An 18,801-nucleotide genomic window follows, 5' to 3' on the forward strand; every position below is an offset into this window, starting at 1 on the left:
CAGCTGGAGCATTTAGTCTCTGCAGGGTTTGTGCTCTGACTCTGACTGGTCAGAATGCTTCCTCTTCCTTTGTCCAGGTACCCAGCGGGTTGCTTTGTCCACATAGGCAGTGGCTGTGGCTGTTGCAGAAGTTACAGAACAGAAGTTACAGAACAGAAGTTACAGAACAGAAGTTAGGGGCCTGTTAGAAGCAGAGAGGATGCTTCTACAGACCTGCTCCTCTCTAAAAAAACGCTGGCTTCTGAAAGTGACCTTTCCCTGTGGTCAGTGTTTGAAAATTGTATTTTTGCAGGCTGTGAAATCCAAGACAGGTCCTGGCGAACACCTCCGCAACTCCCTCTGGCACACAGGGGACACCAACGACCAGGTCAGGCTGCTGTGGAAGGATCCCCGAAATGTAGGGTGGAAAGACAAAGTCTCGTATCGCTGGTTCTTGCAGCACAGGCCTCAGATTGGTTACATCAGGTAAGAGAGGGTAGATAAGGTGAGTACAGATACATGTCTGCCTAAACTGTAATTTCTCAACACCTGGTTCAGATGATAATCTGAGAATTTGTATTGTGTCTGGGCTTTGTACTGATGAAGCCTCATAAATTAGACTTCTGGAATTCAGCCTCCAGCCCTTTTCCTAGACCATTCCACGTTAAACCTCTTTGTATGGACTACCTGTCTCTTTTAACTGTGCCTTATCCTGATGAGCTCTTTTCTAGCTTTAATACCTTGTTTTCCAAGCTACCGCTGGGCCCTTATCTAAAAAGCAATGTATTGCATATATTCTTAATTTAGATATTTTAGAATATTTCTGTTGGAACTGGGGTAGTTCATTTACATATTCTAGGATAACAGAATAAAAGTTGTCCACTTGGAAGTTGTGATCCTAACAAACAAGTAATTATCCTCATGTGATAGATTCGAGATTACTCAGCATATAGTCAGAAAGTTTGTCAAAGCTTTGTAATGCATGTTATATATTCTTCTTTTATGAAAAGACACAGAACCTTTCATTCCTTTCACCATTTGCTCTTTTCTCATATGCAGAAATGTATCAGCAGTATCCTCATCCACGAAAGAGCCCTCCCGGCTCATCCACCTCTGGGTCATTTACCCAGTATCCCATAGGCTGAGGACTTGATGTGGGCAGTGCTGCCACTAACAGCTCAGATGGCTCCAGTGTGGTCCTGCTCAAGCCCCCAGTACAGAGCACACACTGGGAAGCTGGTGGGGCACCGCTTTCACAGGGCTATTTGGGAATTTGCTGACGGGTTTTCTAACAAGAAGATGCTAGATCAGCAAAACAGTTCCTGGAGTTAAACATATTCCCATTTTTAAAGAAATCTCACTGACAAGTTTAAGATCCAAATGGTTTGTTTGAAACTTCCTATTACAAAAAAAAGTTCAGCTTCAAAGTTCAAACTGTGCAAGACAATATCCATCTATCCATCTAGTCAGGTTCTCCTATCACTGTTGACTGTGGAAAATTTCAAGAGCTAAAGCACTCAGCTGGACTGACTACAGGGGAAAAAAAAAATTCCAAAGCTTTTTAAGGGTATGTAGAAACCCCTCAAAAAACTCTCCCTTGTCTGGCTCTTGCCAGCATGCAGGATTGCTCCAGTTTCCAGCCTACACAGGAGTTACCTGAAGTGCTTTTTCTACCCTGGGCTAGATGGGAGGGATAGCACATCCAAGAATAGAATCTCCATGGAAAACAATATTACTTTCAGGAATGTTGCAGCTTTAGAAAAGACCTAATAGAGCTTCTGTTTTCTTTCATTAAGGGCAAGATTTTATGAAGGCTCTGACCTAGTGGCAGACTCTGGTGTAACTATAGACACCACAATGCGTGGAGGACGGCTTGGAGTTTTCTGCTTCTCTCAGGAAAACATTATTTGGTCCAACCTGAAATATCGCTGCAATGGTAATGTTGCTCTTACACCATTTTAGCTAGCAACTAGCAAGTGACAATGAAGAACCAGTAGTAAGACTGTTAGATTTAAGCCACTTAGCATTCTTTCCTTTGCCCTTCCTTTACAAGTTATTCACAGCTCTGAAATGCCTCCCCTGACACCAGCAGCAAACGGCAGCCCAGCCAGAGAGGAACTAACACCTCACAGCTGCTCCTCCTAGAGCAGTCACTCTGCTACAGAGAATGTGCCATCTGAGAGGAATAGCTGTCAGGAGAGAATTAGGAATGTTACATAAAACCAACTGACTGTGAGAGCTGCAACACACAACAAATACACTGACGTCATCACGTATGTAGATGCCTTGAATACAAGATGAAATACACCTGGAGAGCCAGTGAGCTCAGCCATCAGGCATCACTGTCACTTGTGTACTTGCTGTCTGGTCCTGTGTGTGGGGTGACAAGATCATAAGATGCCTTTCCTCCCATGTAGGAATGCTCCTGATTCTGTGGGAGCGTGCTGGCTCACTTCTCTTGGGGCAAGAGCCTTTTAGGTTAGCCCTGATCATCCACTGTATAGAATAACTCAATCTTTCATCATTCACACAGAAGCTGATCATTTCAGGTTATTTCTGTCCCAGCAGCAGTTCAGGTAACTTGAACTGGGGGTGAAGGGGCTGCCCCTCCTCCTCTCAACATCCATACCCAGCCTTTGGAAAATATTCTACCAGCCAAGTTGGAACTGCTTTCTGTGGATCTGAGAAGCCCAGTCCAGGACTGCAGGGGACATGGCCACTCTGTGGCGTGTTATTCTGATGGACTCTGGTACTTGGACACTTAGTACACTTAGGCTGGCTCTTGGGGGTCACAGTTAAACAGGGAACTTCTAGACACTAGTGCTTACAAATAAAAATTACTTGTCATTTTCAACAGTATTGTGGTTTCCCAGAAATCATGTATCAAAGCTGCCACTGAGTCATGCTCACATGGCAGTAAGCAGACAAGTGGTGCTGCTGCAGGAGCTACATCAAGTCAGTGAAACCCACTCAAAAAGACTCTGAAGTCCCAAAGTAATCTTTGTTTTCATATCAGAGAGGTTCCTACATTATGCAGAAATGGCTTGAAAGGAATTTCAAGCCTTTTAAAAGTGCTCAACAAAAAGCAAAGGACTCGTCCTGTTTCTACATACTGTGTGTGTTTATACACGTCCTTTTGAGTTTAGAGGCAGCTCTCCTGCATCAGGGTTGAAATAATCAGAGTGAAGCTGAGGTCATGCAGTTGAGCTTTGTTGCTGTGGCTCCATTCCTGGCCGCAGCTTTAACTCTATGGTTCTCTGTGGCTCTCCAGATAAAATGTTCTAGCATCTGGCAAAGGCAGACTGCAAATAATGCTTGAAACAGAACTGTGGCTGCTCTTATGACATTGATCCATCTCCAGCTCCCTTGTCCAAGTCTCAAGTCTTTATGCCAGTTGCTGTTGGGGTTAATGCTTTTTGTCCCTTCTTGTGGCCTGGGAAACCATCCCAGGGAACTTGAATTAGGATACATGAGAAATAGAGATGCTGACACTGCAAATATATCTGGCATGCAGAGCAAGACAAGCACTTCTCCTGCCTCTCTGGTCAGTGCTTATTGATAAAAATTTAAGAGTGCTAGCCACAAAGTTTTCAGAGATATGTAATTTGAAGACTTATAGTACTGCTTTGTGAGCTGGCACTGTAGCACTCCCTGTCTTGTTAGCCTCTTCATGTTTTCCAGTGATACGCAGCTGAAACTAAAAACATTCCATGTACGTTCTTAATATGTAAACAAAAGAGAAGCATGTTACCTAAAAAGAGAGTAGCTGGGTAATTTAAGTGCTCCTTAATTTTGTCAGAAGAAACTAAACTTTTGCATATTTTCCTGTTTTCAGACACCATCCCAGAGGACTTCCAAGAATTTCAAGCGCAGCAATTAGGTGTTGGGGATATTTAAAAAGTAAAAGCAAACTAACATTGCTATTGCAAACAGTAAAACAATATATTTTAAATCCGTATATGATTTTTGTTGTCAGTGTGCACACTGCAGCTTTGTTCTCATTGATGTGACTATGTCAGACTTTTTTTTTGTATAAAAGTGAAAATAAAAAGGAGACAAAATAGACTTGGGCCTCACTTCTTTTCAAATTTCCCCTAAAAATCTAGAGAGCAACATGTCAGTGGAGTGACAACTTGCTTATAACACTCTCAAGAAAAGTTTGAATCTATTGCCTTTTTGGATTTAGTATTAAACAGGGTGGGGGGGAAAGTGACATTTTCTCTGCCTTGAACGTATTATAAACAACAGGTTGCAGCTGGTAATGAAGTGGTTTGGAGCTGTTTGGCTGAGCCAAGTAGTACCTTTCCAGTCTTCCCATGAATAGGCTGTTCCTCCTTCAGGACATTTAACGGCCTTTGGAGACTGTTACCTTTGGCAGACCTCCTCTTAAGCAATGTGTTAGACCTCTCGCCCCCAGAAATTGGGAGTGACACTATCACATCCTGGAAAAGCAAAAAAGCTGACAGCAGAGCATTGTAGTCACATCTTATGACTTGCACGTGACTAAAACAAACAAACAAGACTACAGAGATAATAAATGCAGAATCACCTAGATAAAGCAATCCTAACTTTCACATACACAAAGCCAGGCTTCGGCCTGTTGCCAGAGCCAAGCTCTCTAGGCAGGTATTGCAATATTTTGCAAAGTCATCAAACTAAAACCCCAAAACATTGCATTAAGCATTAGGAACCATCAGGAAAGGACTGAAAACCAAAAGAAACTGCATCACAGTGCACTCTCTAATTTAACTGCAGAAAGGTGTTACTACAATGTGCACTTTTACTATATTCTCTTTCAAAATGGAGATAGGAGGGGAGGGAGGACAAGCTCCAAGGATTGTTGAATAGATAGGATAGTTACTTCAAAAACAACTATATACTTTTAAAATAACTGCAGGACAATGACTTAAAAAAGAACAGTTGGAAACTTCAGCCTGGAGGAAGGGGGAAGGAAGAAATTCAAAGGGAGGGAATACAGTGAGAGTTTTAAAATCAGAAGTAACCCTGGGATAATGAACAGTCCTAGCTCTTTCCCAGCACCAGGATACAGGGGAAATGCTGAGTTAAATTATCAGGTAAGAGCATCAAACAAAAAAAATGTTTCCTGCTCTCAGTACAACAAAAATACCCTTAAGGATATTACAAGCTATCAGTGGCTTTGACTACTAGCAGAATTTTCCCATGGGCTCCTCCAAAATTGCCAAAATTTCTGGAAAGCAGGGTGGCCCTAGGAGCTGTCCCATGAGGATCCCAGAGTCCCACTCCAAAAAGCACAATGCAGAAGCATTCCTTTGGGTCAGTGCTTCATGATGAAAGGTCCTCCAGTTTCAGTCCTTTTTTCCCCTTGGCATCACTAAACCCAACCTCTCACCAGATGTCTGAGGACTAAAAGCCTATTTACTTTGGTGCAACACAGAGGGCATTGTCAAATTATACTTAATAGATGACAAAAAAATGTCTTTTTCTAGCTGAGCATGAGCTGTAACTACAGTATTGTTCATTTATGAAGGAGAACACATGCTGCAAAACAAATTTACATCTTCCTTACCATACATTCGCATTTCACCAGAAGCAGCCCATTCTCTGGGCAGAAATGCTCTCTGAATGGTCTGGGCACAGCCTGGGCAGAAGGCAGTCACTACACCCACCCACACCACCACTGCAGAACACGTGGGGCCTGCAGGGCTCACATTTTGCACAAGTGGTCTCCTCAGAGTGGATGCAACAGGCCTGGCCCACCCTGACACGTCTGCAGCAAGGGCAGCACACACTGGCTCCACCAGAAAACATGACTGCACCTGGCCTTCAAATCCTTGCCAGGCTCCAAAGCTCTGCTCAGCCCCCATCTGCAGCCAGAGCCTCTCCTTCTGCTACAGTGGCTGAGAGGGAGCAGCCTGGCCCTTTGCCTTATCAGCTGGCTTACCACCACGGAGCTTGCCTGTTTCCAGCTCTCCTGCAGTCCACGGCCACGTGAGGATGGAAGGTGAGGTACGGGCTCTGGCTCTCATGCTGTTGCCAAAGGTAACTGTGTGAGGCTGTGAGCTTCTAACTGCCTTGATAGAAAATCTACTGGCTTGGCGTGCTGACAGCTGCAGATAAAAGTCACAAGTTAGACAGGCAGAATGTTCATTTCAGAAGGTGTTTTTGGGACTTTATGATGGGATGCTGGAGCTTACTCTGTGTCTGTTATAGTGATACACCAATGGCTGAGCAGCCCATAAGCTCAAGAGTAAAGCCAGCTGTAACAAATATCTGTCCCAAGAAGATCAGTCTGGGCTTGGGAAACCTTCTGTCCCTCATATTCTCATCAGAGGTTGCGCAGTCCCTGTTCAAAAATGTCCAAACAAGCTTCTCCAGCATCACAATCCCTTTCTGGACTATCGTGCAATGCAGACATAGCTCCATGTGTGGCCTCTGGCAAGTGAAGACACTGCAAACCCACATCTTTAAAACTGAACATGTAGCTCACTCTTAACCCCACCGCCTGCATAGCAGGGCTGCACTCAGCTGGAGCAGCAGCTGTAACTACTTGGGAGTTCAGAGTACTGCAGCTTCTGCACCAGGATCCACCCTCTCAGCAGTTAACTCTTTCCTGTGTGCTGCAAACACCATGGCAAACACACTTCAAGTGCTTCTGTTTCGTGAAGACCATCTGGTTGGAATCGAGAGGAGGGCACATCCTGCCAGGATGCTGCTGTGTTGGGTGAGGGCAGCAGTGGGCAGACTGGCAGGAGGCTGTGGAGCACAGGCTGTTTCAGTCCTTGGGCACAACTCAGAAACCTGTCTCTGCCTCGCTCCTAGGTCCAAACACACACCCTCCCAGCTCCACGCACCAGAGGTTCCTCACGCACCAGGAGCTGCATAGGGAAGAGCAGCCACCGCTGGAAGCTCGGCCAGCAGCTTCCCAAAACCACAGGGAACTGTGTCCTGGTATGGGTCTGGTCAGCTCTCCAGCACGGGTGCCGCCAGTACCAGGAAGCAGCCTGCAGCTGGCACACGCTGAAACAGGACACGGATGGTGAGAGGGAAAGAACCACCACCCGTGAAGACAAAGCACTTTCCCTGGTGTGGATCTTGGCATGTCAAATTCAACAGCTGCCCACCCCACCATCTGGGCAAAAGAGGGGGGAAAAAAAAGAAAAAATGAGAGATCCGTGTCTCAAACAGCTGCACAGTGCTTCAGTGCGACAATCAGCCTTGAAGATATTTTGTTTGCACTGCCAGGTTATCTTACACCTTTCAGGGAGATGGATTGTACAGACCAGATGTCACAGACAAATCTGTGCAATCTGCCATCATCTAGTATCACACACGGGAGAAATACAGAAACAACATGGGCATTGAAGGCCTCAAATATTCCACAGAGCAGCATTTTTTTGTTATACATTGAAATTTAGTGAAAAAAAAGAGATCATTTTACTGGCTCAGTAACTGCATAGCTCATATATTTAGATTATTTTTTAAGTTTCTTCTAGAATGAACTTTGCAACTTTAATGTATCACAACAATTCATTTCAAATGTAAGAAAAATTTTATTGGTCCATTAACATTAAATCTATAACAATACATTCACTCAGTATACAAAAGGAAGTGTCCATAAAAACTATTAACATGCTAAAAAGGCAAAGCTGTTGACTATTTTACAAGTGAGATCTTACAATTCTGGAATCTTTACCAATCCTTAAAAGTCGAACTGTTACAGTTACTAAAGACCACAACACTTGCAAAAAAGTTAAATAAACTAGCAAACTTCCACTTCACTGGGCTACAGCTTAATAAAATAAAACCACACATACACACCAAAAAGTTCCCTTGAGATATTAAGAACATTGAAAAAGACTAATTAAAATCCCCTCACCATTAAGAAAATGTGTTTATATTTTGACTATCTTGCATCCAGTTTTTGAACATGGCATATATGAGACCAAACACCATGCATCAGTGGTGAACAAAAAACAGACACTGAACCCATATGTTCCTAGTAAATCTTTCTTCAGCTTGTATATTACAAAAGTAGAAGGATTTCATCTGGAAGTTAATTCTATGCACTTTTTAAAGTCTGCATGGTGTCCAAAGGATGCCTAAGCACCTGGACTTGTATCGGTAAGAGGAGAACTAAAGCTGTGGTATGTCAAATGATCCATTATTTCCCCATAGTTTTCCAAAATTCTTGGCTTCGTGCTTTCTTCTTGGCTTCACGCTGAGGCTTCTTTGGCAAAAGCGTGGCTGCAGTGCTGCACCCTGCTGCTCTGGTGAGCAAAAGCCCTGGAAGCTTTAGGCTGTTGGAGTGGTTTCAAGGCTGATGAGTGTGGATCTGAACAAGTCTGTGAAAATGTCTGTACACTACGCACTGGGAACTATCAGAGACTGGCAGGGAGCGGGGAAGCCAACATGGCTTACATCGTCTAAGTTTTTAAAAACAACATTATCAAAGAGGTGTGGAAAGAATCAAATCTGGATTCGATAAAAAAACCCTGAAGAAAGGGGATTTAAGGTCTACTTGAAATCTACAGAATTTCCTTGGACATTCAAAAGCAGTCATCATGCCAGTCTCTCAAAGTTGCTGCTTCAAACTCAGTACAGTGTGTCTACATCCCCGTCCTGGAGCACCTGGGCACTCTGCCATGAAGATGGAGAAAATGAAGAGACATACCAGCTCCCAAGCTATGTATCCTGTTCCAAGTAAAAAAAGCTAAAGCTTTCTAAGCACTTGACCACTGGCATTCACTTGTAAAGTCTTGTGAAACACTGAACTCTAACTACTGTTTACAAAACTGAAAAACACAAGTAAAATGTCATGGTGTCCATTATGTGTTTTCCTCCCACAAGAATTCGTAGGCCACTTCAAAAAACAAAGAAGCAGTTATCACAGAAGGAAACTGATCCACATAATAAACGTGATCCTTGACTCTGCTTCTTCCCTTTCTGCTATGAAAAGGAAAGGATCTTTAAGACTGGCAAAGAGGTCTTTTTCAGAGTTTCTAGCACCAAAAACATCCCATTTGACAGGCAGCAGGTTGTCTGGGAATGAAGGAGGCTTACACTGCCTTTAAAAACAAATCCAAGGAGAAAAAGGCAAGTAAAATGAGGACATACAGCCTCTGAGCAAAAGACACTGCTTAGAAAGCCCAGAAGGAAAACGAGAGCAAAATTTTAGCTGTGGATAATCTCAACTCATCTCTCCGCAAAGGTACAGTCTTGTGGTATTTTGCTTCATCAACTTAGGAGAAAAGCCTAGCAGTTTATAAAAGATTTACAGCACAGTTTAAAAACAGTCAGTGGATTACTTTGTTGCTGATCTGTTCAGAGATGCCCATGATACTGTGGGCTGTTAGCCAAAGTTCAAGCAGCACTATCTTAAGTACCCAAATTTTCCTGATGTCATCATTCAAAGTCAAAGAACTGTTAAAACCCAGCTTTTTCACAAGTGCAACAGTTGCTTCATTAATAGCAATGTTCTAGCCCAGAAATGGCTGCAGCAGTAGCTGACAAAGCAATTGCACACGTGTAATTTATAATCTCAAAGCACTTATAGACTTGTAAAAAGGTGCTAAAACCATGAAATAAATAAATAAATAGACATGCAGTGTTTATGATTCTGCAAGGGGACAAACCCTTTCTCCAGACTATGCCTACATTAGCAACAGTGAATTCTGCATTTCAGAGGAAAGCAGCCCAAGCCAGCCAGGATTTATCACATTAGCTGGGCATGTACAAGCTGTTTGTACCTCATGGAAAGGCTCGAAGGAGAAAGCTGAGAGCATCACCAACATGCAATATCTTTGATGTGCGATTGCAGTGGAGCTGCTTACTTGGCATCCAGCTCCAAGGGCTGCCTGCACACTCTGAGGAACTATGCGGCAAGCAGCAAACAAGCATACCCATCTGCTTTCCACACAGCCTCATTTGTTAGTCCAGTTACTTGGATTCAGACACTTGCTCTCCAAGTCTGTCCCACTTATTTTACTCCCAACAAGAACCAGTCATGACTGCAGCTCCTGGTTGCCTGTACGAGCAAAGTAAAATTGTTCCAGGCTCAGATGATAGTGCAGCATTGAACTCCCAAATAATCTTTATGAAAATTTGAAGAAGTAGAAAAAAGCCTACAAAATTGTTTCACCTTCCCAGCAGGACTTCTGTCAATGCTGTCTATCCCTCCAGGAGTCTACTACAGATAGCATTAGTTAATCAAATTTAAATAGAGGAAATTTAGTATAGGACGTGCTCTCTGGTCTTGCTCTCTTTGTAAGCTTCCCCACTTCAAACAGCCCAAGACCACAAGGAGACAGAAGCGCTGCACTGCTTACATCTGGGAACAAATTCAATGAACAATCATGGTACAAGGCAGGATAGACACCATGTCGTGAACTGCCTCAGCAGACAGTCACCCGCACTTTCAGGTATGGGGAGAGAAAGTTAACTCTCTACAGCTTAAATGTGAAACTGATCAATTATTTACAAAAGCATCAGGCTACTTGTGAGTTTTCCCACTTAATTTTCCACTGCACAGTAATACCTGAAGCAGTCTTATCCCCAAAAGTTTGTCAAACACAGATTGTTTTGTCTTCCATGTGCACCCCGGGTCTGACTGTGCCTTGCACACACTGGTGTCCTGTACAAGGCAGCATCACGTAGCCACAGGCTCAGTCCAGGTTTTCCAGTTCTAGTGCCACCTGAATTAATAGTTATCACAGCAGTAGGTATGAAGGCACTTCTTAAAATGTTTGTTGTTTTTTTTTTTTAAAGCCCATTAGCATGAACTGTTTGGAATCCATGGGCTGGGAATTTGATTCCTTGACCCGAGCTGAGGACTTTATTATGTAGTTGCACATGGAAGTTCACAGTACGGATTTTACAGCAAACACTAAGGCTGCAATATTTACCTGGCCAGCAGGAAGCGTTGTCTTGGTGAGGAACTAGAGTCTTTGCACACCCAAGTGCTACTAGTTACTGATGCCTTAAAAAGGCCTGGAAGTCCATAACTGGATCTGGAACACCATGGACACATAGGCCCTCAAAGTTATTTATTTTTGGGGATTTCCCCCAAAACATTTGCTCAAACTAGACAAAACTGTGTAAACAGGCACTGCCCTATTCCCACACTATGTATACCTGCAGAGCTAGACACCTAAGGTGAGGTGAGTGCTGTCTAAGGATGGACTCATGCCTCACTGTGGACTTTCTTTTTACAGCTTTGTTTCCTCCATGCAAAACCTGTTTCCCTAAACATAAACGGTAAAAAAAAGCACAAGGAGGTGCAGAAAGCCCTGAAGCAAAAACTACATAAAATAATTGTTTCTGTAAACAAGAACATCCAGGACCAATATCAGTATTAAGAACGTCCACATTTGTGATGGGGATGCCTGCTATCAGAGCCAGACAACAGGAACCTTTCCTTGCCCTACGACTTGATGTGGTGCATGCCTCCCTCTGTAAAACTCCTTTCCCTGATTGTTCTGTTGCAAAAAACATGGCTAATTTAGGAAAACAAACAAACAAAACAAAAACAAACAAACCCCACAGAAACATCAAAACAAACAAATACAAATCCCAACTCGGTTTCTCATAGTACAACATATATGGCACTAGAAGGCAAATCTTACACACCTCTTAGGATCAGGCAAGGTATGCGCCTCGACAATTTCAGTTGCAGCACGCAACTACAGCACTGGATGAAAACTGTTTGTCAGAACTGCTGCTGTGAGTTAGATGGGACAACTGTTAGTCATCACTGCACAGCCCACAAGCTCTTATCTTAGAGATTGGACAGATAAATGCTTCTGGATTGAAAAAGCATTAACAAAGACCTTTTTCAGCTGCAGAAGTATCTGCGTAGCGAGATTCTAAAAGCAGGCAGAAATGTTCTGACAAGTCTCCATGCTAGCAGAACTCCTGGCAGGATCAGAACCTCCCAGCAGAAGCAAACGGAAAGAGAAAAACCTGCCTCCCTGTCCAGAGCTTTATGTCAAAGCTCCCTGTTCTCACTCAGTGTCAAAGCCCAGCTTCAACTGCTTTTTTAACTCTTGGTGCAAACAAGAAGAACAAGGCAGTCACTGCTGGACAGACTCCTTCTTCCCTCAGATTTCAGGACATGTATTTTGAGCCTCTGATTGCTGGGATGGGTGGCATAAGTACACAGGACTGCAGACCTGAAGATTTTGTTACAGGTAAGAGTGCAAGGGTGGGGAAGATCACATCCCTAGAAAGCTCCAAACAGGACAGAAGCCCTGGGATACCGTAACAACAAGGCAGCTAAAAATGGTAACGAAAACCAGACCAAAATCAAGATCCAATGTGTTAGGATTACTCAACAGGTGGGCATTAGCCATTAATTATTCCAACAGAAAAACTAAAGCATGCAAATCTTTTGGCCAACCCAGTGGCCTCCATGTTGTGCTTTTCTTTAATTTGCAGGAAGCAGTGGGTGAAGATTTAAGGCTCAATCACAGTATTTAAAAATAGAACTGCTAAACTGGTTGATATTTTACACTGTACGTGCATGTGAATATACATGTCAAGAGAGGTAAAACAAAAACCACCAGGACTAGCTCAACCATTTTCAGCATTCAGGGCATCTGAGCTGTTGTTTTACCACCAAATAATCTGCTTAAATTAATTAGAAACAGGTGACAAGGTAGTGTTTAATATTGTCAAGTCATTTGTACTAAGGCAGTTGCTTGTTATATTTGTGTCTTCTGGTTTTGCTTTTCAGACTGCTTACTCCAGTGCTTGAAATAGGAGTTCTATAAAAGAACTTCTGTCTCCATTAATATATTGGTTGGCTAAGTCCCATCCCAACAGCAAAGCTAATATCAACAGAGGAGTATAAAAATACAGCAGTTAGAAAAAATACTTTCCAATCAAGACACAAGGAGAAAAGATGTTGACACACTATAGTCCTTTTCTGAACATCAATACATCTAAAATATTATAAAACCAGTCATGGAAACAGAACTGAAGACCTGGGAGACCTTTAAAGACAAGGTCTTTAAACAGCAGGGCAGCAAAGAAAACTAGCACCCCACTTTTAAATTTAACAGCCACTAGCAGTGCTCCCTTAACTATCATTTTCACAACAGTAAACAATATGAATAAAGAATGTACCTTATCTTACATCCCCATGCAGTACACTCAACCTTTGAGTGACCTGGCAAAGCAAACTTGGACAAAATTCAGTTTGAGAATTTGTGTGTAGAACTCCCCTTCAGTTATTAACTGGGCTAAATTTGAATTGTGTAAAATATCCAGGTGCCTTTAAAGTATTGATAAATACTTTACTATCACTGATACATTCCTTTCTCTATCTAGGTATAAAATAACTTAATATATTTAATCCTTAGATAAACCATTTTTAGTAGATGCTTTGGCAGCCAAATTTCATATATTCTCTTATTTCTACAGAAGTATTTAGGTATGTTTTTGGAAAAAAAATTATCTGGATACTACTCACAAGAATTATATGCTGTACAAAACAGCAGTCCAAATCATCACTGCAAACTGTAAAATAAACAGTTAATGAAAGAGTATAAAAAGAAATGAATGCATCTTTGCTGGAAGATACCAAACATGCACAGGAAGTAAGAAGATACCATCTGCACCATGAGTTTTCCTTTTCTTGTCAATGAAGCCAGAGAAGGATTGTCAGTTATTTGAAGAGTATTTCACTTATTCCAGTTTATGCAATTGTGTTTTCTACACACCACACATAAGCAATGTAAAGTTTCAAAACAGATCTGTTCCCTTAGGCAACAAATGATAATTAAAAAAAAGGTAAAAAAAGTCTTCAATCATTTGTTTAGTCTGACTAAAAAGTTAATAACTGGTACATTATGATAAGTGGGTAGTACATATTTCCTCATTCCAAAAAAAAAAAAAAAAGTTTTTTAAAAAAGAGAAAATCTTAATATGACCTTTTGACTTGTTCACACTGAGAACTCTCTGGCTGGGCAGCAGAGTGGAGCAGTAAGAGTCCATAAGTACAGACAGACGCAAACCCAACAGGAGACCATCTTAATCCAGAAGATAGACCAGGTTCCAGTGAAGAATTTTTCAATCTGTGCACTTTCATAACTGTTAAGGGAAAAAAAAAAAAAAAAAAAAAAAAAAAAAAAAAAAAAAAAAAAAAAAAGGGGTGACACAAAATACTTTAGTGAGGTTAACCCATAGAGGAAGCAAGGGAGGGAGAAGAGCCCTTTATAGAGCAAGATCTTGCTCAAGAATGCCCAAGAAAGGCTTGTAATGTCTCTTCAAACTTCTACCATAAGGACAGGAAACACCCAAACAGCAGAACTTCCCGTTCACATCTTCCCTCTCTACACAGAGAAACACTGATTTCTCAGCAATAAAGAAATTCACTTACTGGAACCAATGAGTTACTGTCATCATCACATAGAGAGAAGCCAGGAAGAAAACGAAGTGGAAGTAGGCATAACTGTACACTGTGCCCTTCTTCTCATCGTACACCACAGTTTGGCCTCCCCTTTTTTCAACGCGCTCTTCAGCATCAGCTTAAGAGACAGGAAACAAAAAAGTTTTGCAAATGTAATGAAAACTGAAAACAGCAGGTGGCTTCACAGAGAACGAAGAGAAACCTTTATGGTGTGATTCGGGAAAGTGTGATTGACACAGAGTAACACTTGAACATTTACTCAATCTCAGGGCATGGGCCCAAACCCCGAGTCAAAAACTGGACTAACACTGAAATCCTGCCTTATAACAGAGCCTTCCCGACTTACAGAGTAGATTTTGAGCATTGAGAGCCTACAAATTGCTCTACCAATGCAATATTTTTCTAGGAAGTCCAAGCTGATAATCCTGGTTGTACCAGGTCTGCAAACAGGACACTTCCCATCTTATTCCTGAACTGCAGTCCCTGTAGAGCTGCTGAGCCTAAATTCTGGCAGCCAGTTACACCCACAGGCATGCAAAAGCCAGAAATTATTCTCTGTATGTTGCAGGAATGAAACGTACTTTAAAGAATTATTAACTAGCCTAGTATTTTTGAAATGGTGTTGCAACATCTCTTGTTTCCCTCTGTAGCCTAACTTGGAGAAGTTCAACTGCTTCAGTTTGCATTCAGTATTGAATGAATTCTATTGAATGAAGGTACAAGCAGCCAGCTCTCCATCCACAGCACTGTCCTTACTCTCTTGGCTTTGGTCCAAAAGCCACAAATAAGGTAAATTGTGCAGTGAAAACATAATTACCGTCCCCGTCAGGCGCACAGCAAAAGCAGCAACGAGCTACCTGTGGAACAGACAACAGGAAGGGGGTAAGAACCTGTGCTACAGCTGGGGAAGGAAAGTCAGTTATGTCTAAACTACAGATACTAATTTAGAAGAGTCTGGTTTGTATTTCCAACCAGCACAAAACTCAAATTAGGATTTGTCCAGTAGCTCAGAACATCAGTTTCCAAGCTTTGGAAAAACCTGCTCAGTAAATTTGAAGAACTGAGCCAGTCTTTAAAAATTACTCTACCCATTCTACATAAATTTAGGTCCAACACAGATGCAAATAATTATGACAAAATGGTGGGAAAGCTACAATAAAGCACATTCATACTTAGGGGACCTATCTATTTAGATGTACACACAAGTGTTTTTTAGGACATTTCTGTATGAAGACAAAAGTATAAGGCACTTTTAAAGCATGAGTTGGAAATCACAATTGTACCTGTGTAAGTCAAAAATGTACTTCTCTTTTCAAGACTTTGCTGAAATGGAGCCAGAATGAGCACAAGAAGAATGAGTAAAAGCAGAAACCTGGCTTTACTATTTTATTTAAATGAAGATTTTCTTTATTTTTAACCTGATGGAGAAAGAAAAGCTGAAATTGACACTTTCTGCGTTGAATGGTAATGTAAATGGAGAAAAGGTGTTGACCATCCAATAAACAAATTTAAGTGTATTTCCTGCACCAGACTACAGTAAAAGTCAGCACTTTCTGCAGTGCATCACAAATATTATTTGTACTGATAATATCACTCTCTGGGATTTCTTCTGCTTGTGGTGTGATCAAGACAATGAACCCAGTTAGGAACATTCACTTCTCTATTACATCAATCAGTCTTTATAATACGGAAGTGTATTAATTTTGTTTACTTGTATTTGTTCACAGTATACTCTACAACGTAACAAGGCACTGGAATTTTACTGGAGACTTTGGCATTGTTCACGCTTTACTAAAACAAACTAAAGGACAGCCCAGTCCTAGAAGTAAAGACATTGCTTCTTGGAAACTGAGAGCTGTCTACGAAGTATAAAACATGGCCAGCATCCTGGGGCCTCCAAAACACCTTTGAAACCATACCAGCATCATAGATAAGTAACTGTCTCAAGTCTGACTTCAAGGATGCCTGGATCAACAGACAAGCAGCAAGACTGCTGCAGAAACATAGTTGTTTTGCAAAGTTTTATTATGATTAGTAATGATGGTGCGGATGCTAGTGGCCAGTCAAATCATGCCGCACCTGAATGTCTGAAGGGTAAGAAGACCCTTGTGTAAAACCACATTTTGGGTGCCCAGTTTGGCTGGGACCCCACATACACATGAATAAATATTTATGCTTTGCACTTCTAAACTTTATGTTTTAGCTTATCCCTTCTTACCGGGACTGATTTCAAGTTTTCCCAGAGAGCAGGTCTTTAAAGTAAAATGTCCAGGAGAAACAACAAGTGGCAGGTTTGCCCTGCATATCCCTAATTACCTGTATTCACTGGGTTCATAAACTCAGGGAAAGACAAAAAGTTCATTCTTTTTCAAAAGACCGTCCGAGACTTTACATAAACTCCTTATTCTCTACCTCCTTCTATTCTTGTTGTGCCAAGCCACACCTGCAGCGCCAGCCTGAGTTATGCTGGGGCTGCACTCACATTCTGAAGCAAGCACTGGGTTCCCTTCGACATTTTAAGCAGTTGTAATGAAGCCCTGGCACAGAGAGCGCGATGGAATCGGCAATGCTGGCACACCCGTCCCCAGTCCCTAACACTCAGCTTTCTCCAGCAGAGTCGACAGACCCTCTCTGGGCCGGGAGACAAAGGCCCTTTGCCACAGGGAAGGCAATCAGAATGCAATTAGTTGCTCTTCAACAGCCCTTTCTTTATATTTACATTTAGTGGCTCTTGTACACTCTTTAAAACCCAACAGTCCAGAACTAATCCAGCGGGCAAGTACTCTGGCTCTCGAGATGGATCTTCCCGGCGAGGGGCCAGATCCCAAACCCGGGGCGTGTGGCACAGGCCCCAGCCCTCCCCTGCTCCTCCACGGGGCGCAGACAGCCTCGGCCAGAGGCCTCTGACAGAGCACGGCCGGCAGAGGAGGTGCAGGGCCACAAAAGGCGGCTGTCTTCTCTCCAGAGCTCTCCACCCTGTCCCTCAGCACAGGCTGGGAAGCACCGGCCCCGCCAGGACCTGCCCCAGCCAGGCCACGCCGGGTCTCGGTGCTCCGTGCCCAGCTGGCAGCGAGGGCTGGGCTGGCACTGCCGCCCTGCCCAGCCACAGCATCCTGCCACAGGGAAGCTGCCCGGCACCCCCACACTGGAACAGGCTGTGCTTCCCCACGGCCAGCTGCTGCATTTATGAACACTCCTCTGCATTTATGAACTCTCACACTCTCATTGAAGACTTGTGAAATAAAAGCTAAAACTGCAGATGCCTAGTAACACCAATGCGGAGAGAGCTAGGGATGGAGACTTTATCTTCCGCACATGTATTTGAAGAGCATCACTAGGGAGCCTAAGCAAGGGGAAACTGTTACTTAGCAAAAGATCACTCATGTCCCAGAGTTTTCTGGGTGTTCCCAGGACAAGGAAGCCAAAGAAACAGGCAGGTGGAACAAAGAAACTCGCACAGGTGAAACAAGGACAAGAAACATGATCAGAGATTAACTTATAGACAAAAAGATCTACTTATGTATGGAAATAAAAATAGGGACTTGGGATCTTAGCTGCTATGAGAACAAAGGCAACCATGACTGAAAATGTTAAAGAATGCCTCCACTTTTTCTTCTGGTAGCTTTCCAGCACGCTTTTCCCTTAAATGACAGGACATGAGCTCATGTCGAACATAAGATTTACAGGAAGTCTGCAGGATGCTGAATAAACTTCAAGAGCAGCAAATCATTTCAGTACATAAAGGCACATCCATGGATGCCAAGACCTGCTGAAGGGCCAATGTGGACAAATGTTCTGATGAGTCCATACCCATAGGTACATAGTATACAAGCTACCAAGAACAGCTTCTGTTTTCAGATTACTGGCCACAAAAACAACAGCAGTAAAAGCATGGGAAAAAGTCTGTATGAAAATCCTGTGTGAAGAAGCAACGACTCACTTCAGTTTCAGCTGTAGCATATATTCCTCTCAGTGCCTCTGAGCTTGCACGTGTTGTTGAGGTCAAACTAGGAGGAAAAGAAGACAGTGTCAAACCTCTGGGCACAACTAGAGCCCCAACAGGGTAACTCTTCAACATCACAGCAAACACAAGTAGCCTACTCCCATGTCTCAGCTAAGCATTTGCCTGGATGCAAATCAAGCACTAAGTATGCAAAAAGATTGTCCTGCACTAGGTGTAAACCAGCCTGGCAGATGGCCACTGGCCAGCTCAGACTGAATCATGAGCTTAAAAGTAGGTCATTCCTGGAAGGTGATGAATTCACCATCGACAGCAGCAAAATCCAAGTGCTCTAATTTGCAAGCCAGAAGAGATCTCCCCCACTGTGCGCAACCAGTGCTTTTATACTCCGTTCACAGCCATCACTTTGGCTCATCGTTTCTGTCAAGGCTTTGCCAGCAAACTCACAGGTCTCTGGCAACAGTCAGTTTTC

General features: G+C 42.7%; 2 protein-coding genes across 2 annotated transcripts in view; one reads left to right on the forward strand and one right to left on the reverse strand.

Moving 5' to 3' along the window:
* THBS4 (thrombospondin 4) overlaps positions 1-4,040 on the forward strand; it is a 40,075-nt gene extending 36,035 nt beyond the window's left edge. Inside the window, exons 20-22 of the mRNA XM_040089761.2 lie at positions 293-465; positions 1,776-1,915; positions 3,815-4,040. Of these exons, the coding sequence (XP_039945695.2) occupies positions 293-465; positions 1,776-1,915; positions 3,815-3,876 (375 nt within the window). The 3' untranslated portion in view covers positions 3,877-4,040. The remainder of the gene's footprint in view (positions 1-292; positions 466-1,775; positions 1,916-3,814) is intronic.
* A 3,451-nt stretch (positions 4,041-7,491) lies between these two features.
* Positions 7,492-18,801, reverse strand: part of SERINC5 (serine incorporator 5) — a 41,372-nt gene continuing 30,062 nt past the window's right edge. The window contains 4 exon segments of the mRNA XM_040090475.2: positions 7,492-14,049; positions 14,339-14,486; positions 15,186-15,225; positions 18,309-18,375. Coding sequence (XP_039946409.1) covers positions 13,902-14,049; positions 14,339-14,486; positions 15,186-15,225; positions 18,309-18,375 — 403 coding nt within the window. The 3' untranslated portion in view covers positions 7,492-13,901.

This window comes from Hirundo rustica, chromosome Z (assembly GCF_015227805.2).
Source record: "Hirundo rustica isolate bHirRus1 chromosome Z, bHirRus1.pri.v3, whole genome shotgun sequence".
In the NCBI taxonomy this organism is placed as follows: domain Eukaryota; kingdom Metazoa; phylum Chordata; class Aves; order Passeriformes; family Hirundinidae; genus Hirundo; species Hirundo rustica.